The following is a 20,114-nucleotide window of genomic DNA, read 5'->3' on the forward strand; positions in this document are numbered from 1 at the left end:
TGCCAGCGTGTGATTTAGACTTGGTTTTGATTATTCAACAAGTGTACAAAATATTAAGAAAATTGGATGATATGAGGTAAAAAAGTTGGATCACTTGATATAGAATGACTCAACAGCAAACATTTTAGAATATATAAGGTGGCTATATTAATTATCTATTTTCTTGTTCAGTAAATTAAGTCTGTGTTTAAATACAACTCAGTAAGAGCCAATGTCCTGCTTTGACAGATAATGAACACATACAATAAGGTTGCACAGGTGCTACTTTTACTGAAGGATAGTACCCATGAACTTACAGAATGTTCCATAGAAGATCTTACATTCTTGTATGGTCCGTTTCAGTGTGGAACTACTGCTGAAGCACAAAAATCAAACTACAATTTTTACTGTAAGCACCAAGCTTACAAACGGCAAACAGAGTAAAGATGGTGCATGCATAAAATATATTATGTTTTCAGACCAACTCTCAGTTATTAACACACATACTAGGGCACCTGATACAGACTAATATATTACAGTCAAGTAATTTACTCTAAAGTCTAAACCAGGGTAACAAAAACAGAATCCTGTCACATCAAGTGAAAACTGCACCACTTGTCTTTTTAATTTCCTTTTTAATAACAGCTACTGTTATTCACCACAATTAAGAGGTATAGCTAGTGTGGAAGCATTTTTCAAAAAGGCCTCCCCTAGAATCATAGAATAGAATGATAGAGTTGGAAGAGACCACAAGGGCCATCCAGTCCAACCCCCTGCCAAGCAGGAAACACCATCAAAGCATTCCTGACAAAATTTTAAAAGATGATGCTGTCAAGGTGCTACACTCAATATGCCAGTAAGTTTGGAAAACTCAGCAGTGGCCAGAGGATTGGAGAAGATTAGTCTACATCCCAATTCCAAAGAAGGGCAGTGCCAAAGAATGCTCCAACTACCGCACAATTGCGCTCATTTCACACGCTAGCAAGGTTATGCTTAAAATTCTACAAGGCAGGCTGAAGCAGTATGTGGACTGAGAACTCCCAGAAGTGCAAGCTGGATTTTGAAGGGGCAGAGGAACCAGAGACCAAATTGCAAACATGTCCTGGATTATGGAGAAAGCTAGAGAGTTCCAGAAAAACATCTGCTTCTGCTTCATTGACTATGCAAAAGCATTTGACCACAGCAAACTATGGCAAGTTTTTAAAGAAATGGGAGTGCCTGATCACCTCATCTGTCTCCTGAGAAATCTCTTATGTGGGACAAGAAGCTACAGTTAGAACTGGATATGGAATAACTGATTGGTTCAAAATCGGGAAAGGAGTACAACAAGGCTGTATATTGTCTCCCTGCTTATTTAACTTATATGCAGAATTCATCATGCGAAAGGCTGGACTGGATGAATCCCAAGCCAGAATTATCAACAACCTCAGATATGCTGATGACACAACCTTGATGGCAGAAAGTGAGGAGGAATAAAATAACCTTTTAATGAGGGTGAAAGAGGAGAGTGCAAAATATGGTCTGAAGCTCAACATCAAAGAACTAAGATCATGGCCACTGATCCCATCACCTCCTGGCAAATAGAAGGGGAACAAATGGAGGCAGTGAGAGATTTTACTTTCTTGGGTTCCATGATCACTGCAGATGGTGACAGCACTCATGAAATTAAAAGATGCCTGCTTCTTGGGAGAAAAGCAATGACAAACCTAAACAGCACCTTAAAAAGCAGAGACATCACCTTGCTGACAAAGGTCCGTATAGTTAAAGCTATGGTTTTCCCAGTAGTGATGTATGGAAGTGAGAGCTGGACCATAAAGAAGGCTGATCGCCGAAGAATGGATGCTTTTGAATTATGGTGCTGGAGGAGACTCTTGAGAGTCCCATGGACTGCAAGAAGATCAAACCTATCCATTCTGAAGGAAATCAGCCCTGAGTGCTCACTGGAAGGACAGATCGTGAAGCTGAGGCTCCAATACTTTGGCCACCTCATGAGAATAGAAGACTCCGTGGAAAAGACCCTGATGCTGGGAAAGATGGAGAGCACAAGGAGAAGGGGATGACAGAGAACGAGATGGTTGGACAGTGTTCTCGAAGCTACCAACATGAGTTTGACCAAGCTGCAGGAGGCAGTGGAAGACAGGAGTGTCTGGCGTGCTCTTGTCCATGGGGTCACAAAGAGTCGGACATGACTAAACGACTAAACAACAATTAAAAATAATAATCACACTACATCCTTAGTCAATACAATAGTCATTCTTAGAAACCCTCTCCAGGACCCTCAGAAAAAAGACAGATTCAAAATCTCTAGGATCTGATGAGCTGCACCTAAAGGTACTAAAGGAGCTTGTGGGTGTATCTCAGAGCCTCTGTCTATAATTTTTAAGAATTCTTGGAGGACAAGTGAAATCCTGGTAAACTGGAGAGTAGTCAAATGTTTTCACATAATCAAAAAGGGGGGGGGAGAAGACTGAGGTAACTACTGAACGGTCAGCTTGATGTTGATACCTGGAAAGGTTCTAGAACAAATAATTAAGCAGTCAGTCTGTGAGGATTTAGAAAAGGATACTGTGATTTCTCAAAAACAAGTCATGACAGACAAATCTCACTTCTTTTTCTTTCTTTTTTTTGATATAGTTACAAACTTGGTGGATCAGGAATGCTGTGGACGTATATATCTTGATTTCAGTAAGTCTTCTGATGAAGTCCCTCATGATATTCTTGGAGGGAAGCTGGTAAAACTGGGCTGGATGAGATACCTGTAACTGTTAGGTGGTTTTTCTAGCTGGTTGTCTGACCGAACCCAAAGACTGCTCACAAATGGTTCTCATCATCCTGGAAAAAGGCGAAAAGTGGGGTGCCACAGGGTTCTGTCCTGGGCCCGTTGTTGTTCAACATCATTATAAATGACTTGGATGAAGGAATTTAGGTGATCCTCATCAAATTTGCAGATGGCACCAAACTGGGAGGGGTTGCTAATGCTGCAGAAGACCTTAAAACAGATTGGAGAACTGGGCCAAAACTAACAGCATGAATTTCAGTAGGGACAAATGTAAGGTTTTACACTTAGGCAAGAAGACTAAGCTGCACAGATATAAGATGAGGGACACCTGGCTTACCAGTACAAAATAAAAAAACCCCTTCCAGTAGCACCTTAGAAACTAAGTTTGTCATTGGTATGAGCTTTCGTGTGCATGCACACTTCTTCAGATACCTTTCGTGCATGCACATGAAAGCTCATGCCAATGACAAACTTAGTTGGTCTCTAAGGTGCTACTGGAAGGATTTTTTTTATTTTGTTTCGACTACGTCAGACCAACACAGTTACCTACCTGTGGCTTGCCAGTAGTACATGTGAAACGGATCATAGGGTCTTAGTAGACCGCAAGTCTAAGATAAGCCAACGTTTTGGTGCAGCAGCAAAAGAAGCTAATGCCATTCTAGGCTGCATCAACAGAAGTATAGTGTCCTGATCAAGGGAAGTCATAGTACCACACTTTTGTGCTTGGAGTACTGTGACCAGTTCTGGGTGTCACAATATAAGAAGGATATTGACAAGCTGCAACATGTGCAGAGGAGGGTGACAAGATAATTAAGGGTCTGGAAACCTAGCCTAATGAGAAACAGTTGAGGGAGTTTGATATGTTTAGGCTGGATAAGAACAGAGAGGAGATATGAGGATAAGAACAGAGAGGAGATATGAGCTGTAACATAGAAGATGGAGCAAGCTTGTTTTCGCCTGCTCTGGCGGGTAGGACCCAAATCAAATTATAAGGAAAGAGATTCTGATTAAACATAAGGAAGAACTTTCTGGTGATAAGAGGTGTTCAAACGTGGTGGACTCTCATTCCTTGGAGGTTTTTTTAGCAGAGGGGTTGGCCATCAGTCTTTAAGTGGGTTGGACTAGATGACTCTTGAGGTTCCTTCCAACTCTACAATTCTATGAAATCTAGGCTATCCAACAAGCCTAGAGCAATATGACTTGCATTTTTATTCTATGACCTGCTATAGTGCAGCAGCTGCACATAGCATTGAACTGGAAATTTATGAATATAAGGGTGTTTTAGGATGTATAATAATTTCTAAATTGGTAAGTTTAGCCTATTTAGTGTGTCCACCTAGAAATGCACAATGAGAAGAACCACTTAAATATTATTTTAAAACTGATTGCCATGTTTTTAGGTCATCTTGACATACATGGTACATGAAAATATATTTAGAAAGTTTTGGGGATGGAGCAGGATATAAATCTAAATAAATCTAAATAAAATGCACAGGAGTGTTCCTGAATGCCAGTGTCATAGGAAACTCATCTGGTCTCAGAAGGAGGACTGCTTCCAATAGAGATTGTCTGTCTCATGTCTGTTTCAGATCTTAAAATCACTTAGTAGTTTTGTGTACATTTTATGTGATTACATGATGAAACTAAGATTCCCCACATAGCAACTTCTACTCTATTTTAATTATTGAGAATTTTTTAAAAATACTATTATATCCCATTATAAAACATAATGAAGATTAAACAAACCATGAAAGTACAAAGACATATATTCCATAGCAAACAATATAGTTTAAAAAGCTGGTGAATGAGTAAATTATTGTACCAAATGGCTGAGAATTAATCTCTGATGAAGAACTGCAATCTAACGAGGCATCTGTGTCCCAGGGAACTCTCAGTGTGTCCCTGGCGGTATGCACAGCGTGTAGAGTCTGCAAGGCATTCTTTGTCCGCTTTTGCGGGCAGCTTTTCGTCTCATTGTTTAGAATATCTTAATGCATCTGTGATGCGTGGAATGCATTCATACTAACAGACTTACTATTGTTTTCTCTCAGAAGCTTTGTTGAGCAAAAGACTGCATCGCAGTTCCCAATAATTATATTGGTTAATTAATCAAGACAAAAAAGTTTGCAAATCATTGCCTGGTTGCCAAGCAGGAGGATAAAAAATGAACACAATACATGCTGTAGCAATGTAACAGAAGTAACAGCTATTGGATGAGAGATTCTTATATAATGAAGCTATTAATACTAAAATGGATAATGTTAACATTGCTCCAGGTGTCTTTCCTTAGATGCAAACAAAAAGGCTAACATTATGTATATAAAAGGCCAAATGTTACCATGGATCCTGAAACCTTACAGAGAAGTGACAGCTTTTTTATCTGATTAGGGAACACAATTTAAATACCAGGGACTGCAGCCAAACAGTCATTTCTCTCTACAAGCCTCTTTCATTCACACTGGGGTCAGTAGCTGGTGAACAGAAGGTCAGACATATTTGCCCTGGAAATACCTGGATTAGTTTTATTGCATTGTAATAGTTATATTTTAAAAGGCAAACTAACACCAATTTTCCACTTTGGTATTTTTCCTTCTGCAGCATGGCTTCTTTGAACACACAACACATTAGCCTAGTATACTTTGAGTCCAGTATACTTTGTACAGAAAAAGGGTATAAATTGAATAATTTAGTAAAATGATACTGTTAGGTAAAACAATTAGTAAAAAAAAAAAAGTTTAAAGTGCAATCCTATGCATGTCTACCGAAAAGTGTTCCCTCTTAATTTACTGGGACTCAATATTAGGTAGGCATGTGTAGGATTGTAATCCTAAATTGGTTTGGTTTAAGATTTTGGTGTCTAAAAGGGTGATCAATTGACCATTCCTACATTATTTCAGTTGTCTTTGCTTTACCACTCTAATAAAGCTTGTTATTTTTGTTTTGATGTCAAGTGACAACACTTTCATTTTTCTATATCCATCTGCTTAAATGAGTTTTAATAATACAATTTTATTTATTATATTGTTTTATTGTTTACAGTTGCTATATTTTAGTACTTTCATCCTATGAAAGTCTTTTTGAGAACCTGATGGATGAAAAACATTTTCTAAATCAATCACATTTTCCAATAACAGTAACTGATGAATTAATCTGTGATATAAGTGTTATTTTATCCTTATGGGAAAAGAGACTTCACTACTGGGTGGCAGGACAGGCACTGATAAATTCAAGAAAATCACATGTCGCTAAGATGCAATGAGAGGTGCATCTACACTTCTTTCTGCTGCTGGCTTGGCTCCTATTATTCTGAGTGCATTTGCCTTTTAGTTATCTGTACATCATCTGCTTCAGTATCTGTATCAATTTTTCTTTTTCTACGGTGCTCCAATGCCTCAGGGGAACAGCAAGACCTGTCCCAGGAAGCCTGACTAGGATTTGCCTGTTTGCCACAATCTTAAAGCATATTAGGCAGCTGCACATTTTCCCCTTATTGTAACAGCTGAATAGGTTAAAATCAGGCTCATCTGGATGTTTTGCTGTATGTTTTGTGCTGTGGAAAATGATAGAAAACCGGAAAACAGGGTGAGCAACTGTACAATGAGAGCTTCCTATTAAAAAATGGCTGTTTTTCTTGGTTCTAGATTCAGGTAGGTAGCCGTGTTGGTCTGACACGGTAGAAATTAAAAATAATAATTGTCCAGTAGCCACTTAGAGACCAACTAAGTTTGTTCTTGGTATGAGCTTTCGTGTGCATGCACACTTCTTCAGATACTGTACACTGAAACACAAGTCACCAGACCTTTATATATAGTGAGAAGGTGGGGAGGGGACTGAATAGAGACATTGGATTCTTATCTCATTATGCATGATGGCCATCTTTTCCCTTGCTTTTTCCTGTAAGACCAATTGCAGACGTTAACAGTCGTCAACAGGTTTACCACACCTATCAGCCAATCACCCATTCCCACCACCCTTCTGAGTAATACCCCTCCTCACCCTCTCACTATATATAAGGGTCTGGTGACTTCTGTTTCAGTCTATTTGAAGAAGTGTGCATCACACGAAACCTCAAATGAAGAAACTTAGTTGGTCTCTAAGGTGCTACTGAACAATTATTTTTTAAAATATGTTTTTATTGGGTTTGAGATTGTAGCTATTAAAACTTCATTTGGTATACAGTGGTGCCTCGCTAGACGAATTTAATTCGTTCCACGGGTCTTTTCTTATAACGAAAAAATGCGTCTAGCGAATCCCATAGGAATGTATTGAATTTTTTTTTTATTTTTTTTTGCCCATAGGAACGCATTAATTGAAGTTCAATGCATTCCTATGGGAAACCGTGATTCGCTAGATGAAAACGAATTCGTCTAGCGAGGCAACCTCCGCTAGAAAAAACCTTTCGTTAAGCGAAAATTTCGTTAAGCAGGGCATTCGTTAAGTGAGGCACCACTGTATATGCAATGGTTTCTAATGGAATAAAATATGCATAACTGGATGCATGTCTAAAGCCCATTAATATTCTAATCAAAGCTTTGGAAACAGACCAGAAGTAGTGATTTTTCAGGAGTGGCACTTGGACATCTTTGCATCTTTGAGCCCACTTTCTCCTTTGTGGGTAAAACAGCTTCAGATGAACACACTACTAGAGCAGCATCCATAAGAGGTGTGGCCACTGGAAATGTGTAGCGCTTGTTGACTATGTGATTGGTTGCCTAGCTCGAGCCAACCATTTTATGGATAAAATCCTATCAAAGGATTCTGGGACTGGAACTGTGGAAGATTAGTTTGGCCCCTGTGGAAAAACCACTGTGAGACCCTTCAATAAGGAGTATCCTGCTTCTGTCCTTGGCATCTGCGTCTGTAGTCAGCCAGGCAGCCCAGAAGTCTATAAAACAATTCTACCTTAACAGCCTGTGTCGCACAGGTTGTTTTCCTCCATCATTAGAGAGTTCTCCTTCCTCTCTGTGGAAAACCTCAAATTCATGAATAGGAATTCAGGAATTCTCCACATTTCTGTATTCATTTATGACTATTTATAGGGGTTGGGGGCAACTCTACCAGCAGAGGAGTCCAAGTTGTGCTTTCTACTGTGGGAGAAGCAATCCTGAATGTTTTCAAATACCCTCCTTACTTTATACAGAAGATATTTTTGTTTCCTCCTCGCATTTTCGAGTACAAATTCATGTCTTGCTCAAATTGAACTTTTTATGTCATTTTGTGAAAAGCTACTCAAGCAGCGCAAGTTATTCATTTGTTAAGCATTTTATCATACTGGGTTGCATCCAGCAGTGTTTCTCTAACTCATGAAAGGCTTTCTGACCCAGTGGAGGCTTCCATCACCAGAAGGGAGAGAGAAGTGCTTTCCACTAATTCCCTGCAGTCACCTGTGCCACTTCCCACTCTGTTCTGCAAGAACCCACCGCCCTATGGAGAAGATTATGTATAGGTGTAAGAAGGGGTACAGGGGAGAGGGGGAACTGGTGAAAATCACCTTCCTCCCAATTTTGCTGATGGAAACCTGTGATGGATTAAAAAAACCCCTTCATTCAGCACAAGGGACACTGGATGCAACCTATTAAATTCTTATAATAAATACAAAGTGAGAATACGCAGCATCAGATGCTCCCATTCAACTTAGAAAAAGCATTCAGAGTTTGTTTCAACTGAGCTGTCTTTGAGCATTATTACAAACACTAGCCATGATACATAAAATAAAACAATCAAGAACATACCTCTGGTTTCTTTGTGATCTCTATGAAAAACATGTGATTCTTCATTGGATAAATAATAATTAAAACATCTCCAAAATCTGTTGGTATAATACCCCTGCGATAATTTCTGGTGTGCTCAGACCACACAATATGAACCTCATCATTTCCCAAGTGACGAAGCTGAAACGGCAAATTGGCTTGCTATTAATCAGGGTGATGAACACAACTTGAGGAGTTGGTGGACAAATGGAATAATACCACCAGCAGTAAATGTGCCAATAAAAAAATTGTACATTTTCTCCTTAAAGGAATCCATCTTATTCAAAATATTTATGGGACTCTGGCTAGAGAGACTGTCATAGTTTGATGTACTTCTAAACTACAGTTTAGAGTTATGAGAATGTGCAGGAGCAAGCCTCAGGCGTAAGAGCTCTACAGTCGCCTCTCCTCCTTTTGTTTGGCTGCGAGATCGAAGCTTTTGCCTCAGTTACATATTAACCACAATTTAGCATTATGAATAGTTAAACTTAACTGCTGTTTGTTGAAATAAGCCATGGTTTCAAGTTGTCTTGTTTTAACAAACCATAATTAAACCATTGATTAGCCATAGTTTGTTGGGCTTGGACAACAAGTGGCGCTTAATGTAAAACTGAACCTTGCTAAGGCTCATTGTCATAAAACTAAACTGATTTTGTGTTAAATCCAGATCAGCTTGTAGGATTATGTTGTGTTAGTATAGTGCTATCCATAAAAGACTGACTTTCAAGGTCGGAAGCATAGGTTTAAAACCAGAAACATTCACTTAGTTAACACACCTTGGGATAATTCAAAAGCAGTTGGTTGGGAATAAAAGATAACTTGATTCTGAAGAAGCTAGTTCTTCACTTGCTTGTCATGGAAACTGGATATTTTCAGGGTCCTTATATATTGCAGAATAGCTGAAACCAGAATATTTTGATGAAAACTGAAAATTCTGAGGGTGGAATCTAATATAGTGTGAGTGGATGTCTAGTTGCAGAAGGAGGCTGCTTCTCTCCCTCCCATGTGCCCCATAATGTGCTCTGGAGGACTGTGGCGTCCACTGAACTGAGTTTGGAGGCTCATGGGGCCTAGAAGAGGAAGTTGAGAAACTGAAAGTCCTGTTGTGCAATAAGATTTCCAATGGGAAGACATGTTTTTCAGGTGTACAAAGTTTAACTGGGAGGAAGAAAATTAAACCCAGCTTAGTTTCATTAGACCATAAGTGTGGTTAACAGCATCAGTTTTACAGTAAAATGTATCAATCTGACATATTAAAATAAGTGTCAACTGTACTATAAATTATTTGGGTGTAGTAGCTATGATTCTAGTTTGAATATGACTTAAACCCCTCATCAGCCAAGAGGTAAACTGAGAAGGTGTAGAAAAGCTGATGTCTGATATATTCCAGTACCTCAAATTTGGATAGCTTAATTTGCACATTATGCAAATACCACGCAAATTATTAACTAATTATGCAGATCACATGGTAGTTTCAAGAATAAAATACTGCTCTAAACTTCTTGGAGGAAGGTGGTGGTGATGGAGATATAAATTTTAAAAATAGCTGCAGTTCTTTATTTTTTCTCAAAAAACACTTTCTTCTCAAGAAGCCAACACTTTTGTTTATTGTCTTAGCCGAGGGCCAGCAATCAGCACAGAATGCAGTCACTGATACAAAAGCGACTCAAATAAGTGTTGTAATTCAAATTTGGTGCTTAGCCTAGATTAGGACAATCACATAATGTTTAAACACCGTTATGAGAAATAATACCAACAGAATATAATAATTGGCTCTGCTGAGAGAAATACATGTCAAACCAAATTGATTATATATTTTTAAAAGCCAATTTAATGAAAGACAAAAATAATTAAGAGGATATTCTGTATGCTGTTTCTTTACTTCAGAAAACTTATGACATTTCCACATATTGGAGAAATACTTATCACAACACACTATTATGCAATTGATTGAACAGCTGAACCAAAAGAGTACTAATCAATAATTGCCAAAATGGGAGGAGCCAATCAGTGATGTTCGACAGTAGGTCTGTCCTATATGCAGTGCAAATAACTTTATTAATCACTCAAGGTGAGGTGAGTACACACAGTGAATCTGCAGTGAAATCTATGTATGTGAATACTATGAAGTATGATTTCAGTTTCAAACAATGGAGCAAAAAGGAAAATTAGAAAAATAAGATTTAAATGAAAGACATGTTCAAATGTGGTAGCTAAAGGCACACACAGAGCAAGCTGGGGGTAATTCAGGGAATACAAATGAAGAATACAAATGAAGAATAGAGCAGTATTTGTAACACAGATGAGAAAAGGCCGAAGAAAGAGTAAGCAAACATTAAAAGTACGTGATAATTCACAAATATATTGCGGCAAAGAAGATGGAGAACAAATGTTTATCAGGGTGATAAACGAGTTCACAATAAAACAGAGAAAATAATGTAATCAGAAAAGCAAAACTTTTAAAAACACAGTAGCCAGAAAATAGAAGTAGCCTCATGGAGGTGTAGAATTCTGATCTATGGAAAGTTTTAAATGAACGTTTCAAACATCTGCTGAAGGGCTTAAGCTTGCATAATTATTAGACAATGAACTAGATTCCTTAATTGTAAGGGCAGTACTGTATAAAATATTTTAATGTTTAACCATGCAGCTTTGTTTAAGAAACAACTACACCCATTAATGTTCAAAACACAGAAATAGTAGCATTTAAAATAAAAGCAACAAGATGTGTATACTGAAGATAAATATACTCAAAATAAATATTTATAAACAAAGGGGGTATACCTTCCAATTTAGACCATCGCACTAAGATAGTTAAACTAAACCATGGTTTAAAGATGAACATGCAGAATACTGGTGTACACTGCTGAAACCATGAGTGCTTTGCTGCTGTCCCAATTCCTGCTGGCGCCATGCTGCTGGTCTGTTCTGGCTTAGTGTTTTATATCTGAAGATGGGGTTGTGATTTGTCCCCCAACAAACCATGTGCAGTAAGCCAAGGACAAACCTGACTATGGCTTGCAGTTTATTTGGAGAGAAACAAAGCACAAGGTTGGGTTCAGACGCAACTCAAGGCCAGACCATGGTTTACCTCCTGGCAGTGTGGCCGCCGCTGCTGCCGCCACCGTAGGGAAAGAGTGATGCAGCAGCACACGCTAGCATGTTAAACTAAACTATGGTTAAAAGGTGAACTGATTTTAAGTGATTTGTGAATGAGCTCAGTAGTCGCTCAGTGTCAGTTTTACAAGTTTTATAGAATGCTCATAGGGAAGTATTAATTCTAAATTGCAGATAATATTAAAAAGAGAAATAATATATACCTACATTTTTAACTACATGCGTAAGCAGCCTTAGGTTTTTAATGTTTCAGGAATAGATAAAAGTGAGTGTTCACATGCCAAAGGTTGATCAATCTGATTGAATCTAATCTGAATTTTACTATTAATCATGTCCTGACTTAATTTCCTCAGCTACAATCTGTACATCAGAATCTGTCATTTACTGGGGGAATTCCCCCCCCCCCAAAAAAAAAGTCTTATGAAAAAACTGCATGCTCGGAACCTAGTTGTGTGACATTCCACATATCCTACTTAATTAAATAGCGTTAAAAGCACTCTGCTTCAGCTATCCTGCAACATGCCTCCCAGGCAACACACCAATGCTAACAGTGGTCATGGTATACACACCTAATAGTCTGACCTCCTTTTTCAACTAATTGCATTACAGAGCCAGCTGGCTCCAGAAAGGAGTTGTCTGTGTGATTGAAGAACTTCTGCTTGGGGTAGGCATGGCTGCTACTTTTACTGAGTAATGGCGAGTCCTGACATCCCCATTGTCTGCCTGACAGAGTGCCCATCCTAAAATCGAAGTTTTATTTGTAAATTAACCAAGAAACTTCCTGCCAGAACAGCACTGCCTGGAGACTGATAATGTGTGCCTTTCATTCCCTTTCACTCTTACTGTATTCATTGCCAATTTGTTTTCTGCTGCCAGCCAGCCTTAGGCTATAAAAAGCCTTGTAAGACATAAGTGCAATTATAGTCCTAGAGTCAAATGAATTGAACAAATCCAATAGCACAGCTCTGTCTCCACTTTGCAAACCCCTACAGCAGTGAGATTAGCTGCTAAAAATCTAATCTAGCTATAACTAATGAATTTCTTGAGTAAAGGAGCAAGAGTTCAGTAGGGGGTTGTACCCAGCTTTCTGAACTGAGACGCTCTTTGCAGCTAATTGTATATAAAAAAGCAACATACAGCTTTGACAAGAAACTATTAGGATGTTGCTATTACTATTCATTTCCATTGTGGCTGCAGGATGTCTGGACGAAACAGTAATGCTATTCATAATGATAAATCATTGGATTCCAAAAGGTATTGCGGAATATGTCTTATTTTCCAAAAAAAAAGATCAGTAATGACAATAATATTGCAGCTAACACCATGTATTACGGTATATATATTTTTTAAGCACAAAAATGTGATTTCTAAATATGTTACCATGTACTAGCATATGTATTAGGATATGCTCCTAATTATTTCACTTTATGACAATATACATTCATTAGAATTCTCTACTTATTTTACAAAACACATGTGGGAACAACTACTTTTCATTAAAAATAGAATCTCTAATAATTATTACTATGACATCTGTCTTATTCTGTGGGTCACAAAATATGCCGCCTGCTGCAGAATGGTCACATTTAAAGGCAGCTTTTCTGGCTGGCAGGTGGTATGACCTTCTGTCATGCTATTGAGTTTGTCAGCTAAGCAAGTTGTTCATAATTTTGCTTATTATGCTTGGAAACGGGCAAAGGAAAAAACAGGACACAAAACTGGTCAGAGTGCAAGTTATTACCTGAACAGTTCAAAAGACTCAGAGGTATATTAAATATACCTTACTAAAAACCCAAAAGCAGTCTTAAAAGTGCCCGGCTTCAGTTTCCAAACATCTGATTGAAAATAATCAGAATTAAATTACAGACACCAGACTCCTGAAAATAAATTTAGACAGTGTTTTGTGCTAGTTAACAGAGTGCAATAAATGTTTGATTTAATTTTCTTTTACCTGACCTTAGTAAATAACTATTCTCAATTTGTTTTTTAATTATCTTGTAATTGTATGCACACGTGCACCAGAGATTCACAAACTTTCATTGCTCCTTATCCAGATAGTAAGCACTGCTGAGTGTAATTTGTAATGACAACTGCACAGAAGTCAGGAGAGGTTAATTCAGAGAGGAGCTTCTGTGTAAATGTTGTATGCGGGTAGTTCTCATCAAAGATCTTTGGGTGTTCGTATGCATAAGAGTGTCCATAGGTCCCAACTCCCTGGGGCCCTGGAAGCCCAAGCACCCACAAAATTCCCCATGAAGGGGCCAGGCACCCATGGCACTGGGCACCCATGGTTGCAGTGCCAAGTTGGCACTCCTGAGAGTCTCTATTTTCATATTTGAAATGATGGCGGGTATTGTGGCTTTTAGTAAATATGCCGGCTAAAGGTGTGAAATGGAGAATGCTTCCTTGGTACTGTTTGATCACTTGTTTTGCAACAGACAGAAGCAGCTGGAGTGGGGGAAGGGGAGATTTCACTCTCTGGTTTATTGTTTGTGGCATTTATACAGCCAGCCAAAAAGAGGATTAGAGTGGTTTGAAAGAGCAGACGAAGAAATACTATTAAAGAAAGCAAAGGTACCGGTAAGTAGGGAAAGCCACAATATATGGAGTGCCTTTTATGAGGATCTGTGTCCGTCTTGTAAACAGTTCCAATTTGGGGGTCACTTCTTCTGCAACAGGTGGAAGAGACTTTCGATTTCTAGTGATGCCTTGGGGCACATGCCATTACTGCTTGGGAACATTACTTTCCCCCCTCTTTTTCCTGTGAAAATCTGATGTTTCAGTTTCAGGAACAGGCACTAGAAGGTTTGTAGATAGTGCCAACTTCCAGATTGGCTGGGGTGGGGTGGTGTCCACCATTAATAATCATTGCTCTTTCACTGTCAGCTACAAGCGGAATTGCAACTGGGCTTCCACATGACTGGTTATATCGTACTTTCTCAGTATGTTCATCTTTCTATGTTCCATCTACACCAGCTGATGTGACAGATGATGTGGGTGGGAAAGTCCAATTTAACGGACTTTCAACTAAAGCTCCATGCACATGATGTAAAACACTCTTTTCTGACATTGCCACTAACCACATTCTTGAAAAGGCAATGTCTGGAAAGGGTTGTTGTTGTTTTAAAAGGCATCACAGTGTTATGGTGCTATAACACACTTTAATTCAAGTTGTTTTTTTTCTAATATTGTAAAAAATGTAGCTGGAAAAGCATTTTTACACTAACTGAAAAATCAGTTAAAAAATAAACGGTAATAAAAGGTGCCTATTACATTATAGTCAACTTTCTGACAGTAAGAGCTTTTCAACAGTGGGACAGTCTCTCTCGGGAGGCAGTAGACTCTTCCTTCCTTGGAAGTTTTTAAGCAGAGGTTGGATGCCCACCTGTCCTGGATGCTTTAGTCGATATTCCTGTTTAGCAGGGGGTTGGACTAGGTGACCCTAGGTGTACCTTCTAACTACAATTCTATGCTTCTATGAATGCGTGCTGAACTGTGATAGTTTCCCTTGTCCAAGGTGTCACTGCCACATCAAAGTCCCACCCCTTTAAGAGGATGCAAGAGTAGTGCTAAGGCAGCATATGAAGGGAGTTGTAATACAACAACATCTAGAGAACACTTTGTTGGCTGCCCCTGCACTAGCAGCATTTATACCTGTAGAGAGATTGTACCAGTCTTCTGTTCTTTGGGTGAAAAGGGAGCATAAAGGCAATCACACATCTATCAAGGAACACTTTGGAACCTGCCATTACTGTGACTTTTGAGGTGGAAGAGCTTTTGCGAATGGAGGGGGAAGGATTTCACTTGATTCTTGCTTTTACGTACCGTACATCTTTTACATTGCTTGTAAAAGATTTGGAGCATCAGAAGGAACAAGTTGCCCAAATTTCACAAGAGCGGAACAGAGGTAATTCATTGTTGAACCAAGTACAACAGCCTTACAGGTATCTCACTGAGTCTGTACAGCAGAGAGCTTCTCAGATACATTTACAGAAAGAACATATTGCACAGCTTGAGAAGGATATTAGTCTTTTAAATAAAGAAAAGGCGGTTTTGCTGCGTATCAAGAATCAAATGGCAGCAGATTTAGAAAGACTTCTAAATCACCCAGGTCATCAGGCTTGAGCTTCTACAGCCGCCGCCTGCCATGAACCACCAAGGCAGGATTGGCAGCAACAGCAGCAGTTTTGTTTTATGCTGAATTGATAATACGTTATCCTGTTGTCAATTATGCTGTTTTAAATGTGCATTTTATATTTGACTTCCTTTAGAAATGCTTTCATTTGAAATGTTTAATATAATATTTTAGGTAAAGGTAAAGGGACCCCTGACCATTAGGTCCAGTCGCAGATGACTCTGGGGTTGGGGCGCTCATCTCGCGTTATTGGCTGAGGGAGCCGGCGTACAGCTTCCAGGTCATGTGGCCAGCATGACTAAGCCGCTTCTGGCGAACCAGAGCAGCGCACGATAGTTTCCCGTTAATTATGTTGGTTTGAATGTATACTTTATATTTTACTTTCTTCAGTAATGTTTTACTCTGGATTGTTTTATTTGATGTTTTAATGTTGTTGTAAACCGCTTTGAGATTTTTTCTTAAAAATATGAAGTGGTATAGAAATGAAATTAAGCAAGCAAGCATCTCTGGAGTGTGCCATTTTATTTACGTTCTTAACCCATTTTTGTGCAATTCAAGTTCTGCATAAAACATTTGAAAATTTCCCTGTCCACATGATCCACAACAAATATCTTTAAAGGAGCACTATATTGTAGGACTTTTAGTTCTATGTTTACCTTTTTGGTCAGCGAGTCATCTGAATCAGAGGGCATTCGTGTAGACACATGGAAAATAACTTCTGCGGTAGATGTAGCATAATATGGTGCAGTTTGGCCTGTGCTGCCGTTACGCTGAAGGCCCCCCATAAAGCCACAGTGAGTTGAAAGATCAACCTTAATTAATCAAGTAAAAACAAAGAATTTACTCTCAATCTGCAATCCTAAGAAATTCCAATTAAAATAATGGGGCATCTCCATGCAGATAGGTTTAGAATTTACATTTAATGACAATTCTAACACTGGAGATAGAGGTATTGTTTGCTGCATATTAAAATGTAATATTTTTATAAATACTTTTAACCTCAAAAATACATTATTAAAAAAAGGTTTCTTAGTATTTCATTGAACTGTGTGACAAAGATAGCCTCCAAAATTGAATCATTTTTGTGCTACAATCATACAATTGTATATTTCAGTGATCTCAACAATAGAGTGTGTAACATGAAGTTCACTTCTGAAGCTTACTTCAGCAACTATAATTTACATTTTAGTCCCTGCAGAGCAAGGGCCTGTATTGTTTTATGCTACTCTGTAAAGCACCATGAACATTGATGCAGCTTAATAATAAGTAACATTTCCCCCCAAAACAGAAATCATAAATGCATAGGGCCAACAGAATAGAATCTCTCACACATCAGCTGCCTCCAGACCTGCTTATCACAGATGCCACAGCTCAAAATGTGTCATAAAACAAGCCACCTCCCATGTTCCAGTAAGAGAGCCAAGCTGTCATGTCTGGTGTCAGGACCTGGCACAGGAGCCATATTCACAGGACTGTGGGAACCTTGGCCTCCACAATATTTTTAAGCAGGGGGCTGAGCCCCCCCCCCAATGTTGAGGGGGGAGAGGAGCGCCACTCCTTAAGATGTGTGCTCCAGCACCTGCTGGCCCCACCCCTACCGCAACAACCAGGCCAAGGCCTCCGCCGCCTGCACCTCTGCACATAGCTGTCATGTTTTCCCTTTTCTCGCGAGGAAGCCTATTCAGCATATGGGAATTTCCCTTAAAGAAAGGGAGAACTTGACAGCTATGCCTCTGCAGCGACCAGGCCAAGGACTCCACCATGAGGCCTCCACTGAGGCCTGCCACAGCCACCCCTGGAAGCCAGGCCACACTTGTGGAAGCACACCTGCAGCCTCAATGGATGCCCCGGGGCGGAGGCCTCGACCCAGTTGCTGTAAAGGCCAAGCATGGAGCCCAACGTCGAGCACAAGGGCCACTGGGTACTCACAATCTGGGGCCCAAGTTGGTGCCTCTGATACCCAGCCTGTTTGTTTAGACTCTACTTGAAGTCTGTCACTGGCCCTGCAAGCCATGCATTGCAAGAATACAGTGGTGCCTCGACTTATGAATTTAATCTGTTCCGAAGGCACCTTCGTAAGTCAAAAATTCTGTAAGTCGAAAAACGCCATGGAAACGTGATTTCCCATAGGAATGCACTGGAAACGGAAAAATTCGTAAGTCGAAGCAACCCTATCTAAAAATTTGTAAGTTGAAAAATCCCTATCTAAAACCTCCGCGGTTTTTTCTGGATGTCGAGACATTCATAAGCATACGATCATTACCCCCATTCGTAAGTCGAAAAATTTGGTTGTCGAGCCGTTCGTAAGTTGAGGTACCACTGTAAGTGGTCAACTGCCAAACAGTTGAGAAGTTGCTACATTGCTCAAAATATGGCAATTAATTTATGGGCTGACACTGATTTTATCACTTCAAAAATAAATATTTGGCTAATAGTTACCTCCCAGCCAAGACCAGCAACAAACTCTTCATATGCTTGGCTTCCTTTTGAATTGGACAATATTGAACATTTATCTTCCTGTCCTTCAGCAATGTAAAATACTGCAATCTTGTGAGTTTCACGGCTGCAATTGGAAATAACAAAAAACCCAAAGCAACCATAAATGAAACTATTAAACATTGATTTTTGTAAATATGTGAAACTTTTCTGAAAATGACATGTGGTATGAAGTAGGGTCACACTAAAATGTTTTTGAATGATTTTCAAGGGAGAATGAACTTACCCACAGCAATGGTGGAGTTGGTAGCTTCCATTGCTTGTTTAAACTCTCAAGTTAGGTATAACAATCCCTGGCATAGCTGTCAACTTCCAGATTGGGATCAGCAGCCTCACCCAGCGGTGCGGCACCGGAAATCGGTTCTGTGCATGCCCACCCTTCTGGTGCCAGGCTGCCCGTGTCTGCATGTCTGGGCACCGGAAATCACTTCTGCACATGCGCAGAGGCAATTTCCGGCAGCACTCGGCAAGTGAGCAAGCAGCCAGCCACCGAGCGAGGTGTTTTACCGGGCGGCAGCTGGCTGCTCGCTCGCCGGGGGGGGGGGCTCAGTGGAGCCTCCCTGGCCAGCAGGGAGGGAGAGGAGCTGCTTCCTTTGAAATCCGGAAAATTTACAGGATATCTAACAATCCAGGATAGCAGCGGGAAACGGATTGAAATAAGGGAGTTTCCCGCAAAAAACGGGAGGGTTGACAGCTATTATCCCTGGTCCAGACAACACAACATGCCAAGAAGGATGGAAATGGAAAGTAAATGCTGCCAATGTCCACCTCAAGGCCACATAATAGAAAGAGCGGGCAACGTATGGTATTTAACTAAATTTTACCCAGGGCAGACTCACTGAAATTAATTAACGGATATAAGCTAGGCACATTAATTTTAATTAGTGCACTCTGAGTAAAATGTAACTGAATACTATTAAATAAAATAGTAAATCAATGTTATTCATAAAAGCAGAAATAATATAGTTCATTCTTAGAAACTGCAGAGCCACAATCTGGTCTCCTTACTCACAATAGTGATGAATTTCCTATGTGCAGTTGGGCCCAGAACCAACCTTTCTGAATATGAGGTGTAGCAGATAGTGCACTGGAAGTCAGCCAAAGGTCTAAAGGGTTCTGCTAAGACAGGCTCCATAAGGAGTCAATAGCATCCACATTGTAGGCAAGTGCAATGTACAGTGGAACCTCGGTTTATGAACACCTCGGTTTACGAATTTTCGGTTTACGAACGCCGCGGACCCATCTGGAACGGATTAATTCACTTTCCATTACTTTCAATGGGAAAGTTCGCTTCAGTTTATGAACGCTTCAGTTTATGAACAGACTTCTGGAACCAATTACACCCATGCTTCAGGTTAAGTACGCTTCAGGCTGAGTACTCCGCGGACCTGTCTGGAACGGATTAATCCACTTTCCATTACTTTCAATGGGAAAGTTTGCTTCAGTTTATGAACGCTTCAGTTTAAGTACTCCGCAGACCGTCTGGAACAGATTAATCCACTTTCCATTACTTTCAATGGGAAAGTTTGCTTCAGTTTATGAACGCTTCAGTTTAAGTACTCCGCAGACCGTCTGGAACGGATTAATCCACTTTCCATTACTTTCAATGGGAAAGTTTGCTTCAGTTTATGAACGCTTCAGTTTATGAACAGACTTCCGGAACCAATTGTGTTCATAAACCGAGGTACCACTGTAATGGATAAGAAGCTACATAAGATGGGTTACCAAGAAGTGGATAGGCAACTTAGCGATGATGCAGCTATTGGCATATGCTGCAACATGCTACAATTGTCGAGTGCATATACTGAAGGAGGTGCCTAAAGGACCTTTGAGGTCTTCAATTGTACTGGAATTATTT

The 20,114-nt window shown here is 39.7% G+C and overlaps 1 protein-coding gene across 5 annotated transcripts in view; it reads right to left on the reverse strand.

Annotated features, from left to right (window-relative positions):
- The window catches only part of RALGAPA2 (Ral GTPase activating protein catalytic subunit alpha 2), a 191,263-nt gene that overhangs the window by 56,828 nt on the left and 114,321 nt on the right, over positions 1–20,114 (reverse strand). For all 5 annotated transcript variants that reach the window (XM_060278161.1, XM_035101980.2, XM_060278162.1 and 2 more), the window contains 3 exons: positions 18,200–18,323; positions 16,417–16,572; positions 8,491–8,649 (listed from right to left, as the gene is read on the reverse strand). In XM_060278161.1, the coding sequence (XP_060134144.1) occupies positions 8,491–8,649; positions 16,417–16,572; positions 18,200–18,323 (439 nt within the window). The remainder of the gene's footprint in view (positions 1–8,490; positions 8,650–16,416; positions 16,573–18,199; positions 18,324–20,114) is intronic.

The sequence above is a fragment of the Zootoca vivipara genome, chromosome 8 (assembly GCF_963506605.1).
Source record: "Zootoca vivipara chromosome 8, rZooViv1.1, whole genome shotgun sequence".
Taxonomy (NCBI): domain Eukaryota; kingdom Metazoa; phylum Chordata; class Lepidosauria; order Squamata; family Lacertidae; genus Zootoca; species Zootoca vivipara.